Source organism: Nanorana parkeri, unplaced genomic scaffold (assembly GCF_000935625.1).
Source record: "Nanorana parkeri isolate BGI_ZX_2015 unplaced genomic scaffold, ASM93562v1 scaffold464, whole genome shotgun sequence".
NCBI classification, from domain to species: domain Eukaryota; kingdom Metazoa; phylum Chordata; class Amphibia; order Anura; family Dicroglossidae; genus Nanorana; species Nanorana parkeri.
The window spans coordinates 997550-999531 of NW_017306732.1; the positions used below are offsets into that span (position 1 = coordinate 997550).

The window sequence follows — 1982 nt, forward strand, 5'->3', positions numbered from 1 at the left end:
AGGTAAGCCAAACACCTGGTGAATCAGACCCAGGCAGATTTGCTCATCACTAGATGCAGGAAGAGTGAGGTATTCTAAAGGTGTCCATACACGGTACGGTTATCGTACGAGCATCACGGGAAATCCCCCGATCGTACGATAATCGCAAAGTGTATGGAAGGCGTGTGACCGTTTCTACTGTAGGGTCGCACGTCTTCCATCGAACAAGCAGGCTGGAAAACCCACCGGGAATCGTACAATTCTCGGCGGGTTAGTGGCCTGCTTGTTCGACAACTCCTGAACGGGCCGGTGTGCGCACGTCACACTGCCCGTTCAGCATTGCAGTCATCGGAAGCCCGCCCCTCAGGGGGGCGGGCTTGAGATGATCGCAAGTACGATCTGCCTGTCCAAGATGGGCAGATAGTACTTTTTTTTATTACTTTACAACCCTCGCAAGACAAAAGTATCTATTCTCTTGTCATATTGAGCAGGACTTTTAGCCTCTGAGTGATACCGCAGATTCTTGTCAATAGTTGTATACTGTACAGTGTTGTAAGTATTACGAAAAATAATGTATTCTATGTTCAATAAAGCTTCAAACTATGAGTTTAAACATTTCTTTGTATTTTTTGTAAAACCTTCATGGAAAAATAAACACTAATGTAATAATCTTGTTTTATTAACAGGTCCATTTGATTTCTCCAGAACTTGTCCCCAGACCATGCTGCGCACCTACAAAATTAAATGCCATATCTGTGCTATACTTTGATGACAGCTCCAATGTTATTTTAAAAAAGTATAGAAATATGGTTGTCAGGTCATGTGGATGTCATTAAAAGTAGATATGTGTTTAAATATAGAAACACAAGTTACATCATTACATGCAATGAACTGGTTAGGAAATAAAACACATTTCAATTACACATCTCAATATACATTTATATGTACAGTGTTATGTATATATTAGAATTTTGTAATTTATTTTTTCAGTAATAAGAAAATCACCCTTGTGACAGAATTCCTTACAGACACATCAATTTCATTATTCAATTTTTTATATAAATAATTTTAGAACAACCATTTGTATTTACATGAACACATAGAAAACCTTGTAATTATTTAATAACTGCAAAATATGGTACATTTACCACGCCCATGCAACTGTTTATGTGGTACTGTATTTATTTAGAAAATGCAATATAATGTTAAAGTAGATCTCCAGGCATGTTTTATTTTGTATTTGTAAACAATAGATACATCTCTTGAAGTATGCTCTATGGCCTGATCACTGCGGTGTCTTTTGATGTTTTTATTTATATGAGATTGTACATCTTTACCTCTTGTTGCTGCATGTATGAGAACTGCACCTCTCATATGCAGAGGGGATATTGTTGTATTGTAGTGTGTATGCTCTCCTTGTCCATTCACAGAAAGCTGTGTAATAAACCAGGGGTGTGGAGGGCATATGAATGGCAATATCTCTTCCATGTACGAGAGCTCTCATGTGCACAGCTGGAAGTTCATATGTTAATAAAAATATAAGAACATAAATATATACAGTACTGTGCAAAAGTTTTAGGTAGGTGTGAAAAAATGCTGTGAAGTAAGAATGCTTTAAGAAATAAAAGTGTTAATAGTTTATCAATTAACAAAATGAAAAGTAAATGAGCAGAAGAGAAATCCAAATCAAACCAATATTTGGTGTGACCACCCTTTGCCTTCAAAACAGCATCAGTTCTTCTAGGTACGCTTGCACACAGTTTTTGAAGGAACTCGGCAGGTAGGTTGTTCCAAACATCTTGGAGAACTAACCACCGATCTGTGGATGTAGGCTACCTCAAATCCTTCTGTCTCTTCATGTAATCCCAGGCAGACTCGATAATGTCGAGATCAGGGCTCTGTGGGTTCCAAATCATCACTTCCAGGACTTCTTGTTCTTCTTTATGTTAAAATAGTTCTTAATACCTTCCTCATAGGTGGGGACTCTAATCTGACGATCTACC

At 37.8% G+C, this 1982-nt stretch overlaps 1 protein-coding gene across 3 annotated transcripts in view; it reads left to right on the forward strand.

Annotated features, from left to right (window-relative positions):
- BMP5 (bone morphogenetic protein 5) overlaps nucleotides 1-1012 on the forward strand; it is a 95633-nt gene extending 94621 nt beyond the window's left edge. For all 3 annotated transcript variants that reach the window (XM_018560548.1, XM_018560550.1, XM_018560549.1), the window contains one exon: nucleotides 666-1012. In XM_018560548.1, coding sequence (XP_018416050.1) covers nucleotides 666-815 — 150 coding nt within the window. In that variant the 3' untranslated portion in view covers nucleotides 816-1012. The remainder of the gene's footprint in view (nucleotides 1-665) is intronic.
- The last annotated feature ends 970 nt before the right edge of the window (nucleotides 1013-1982 follow it).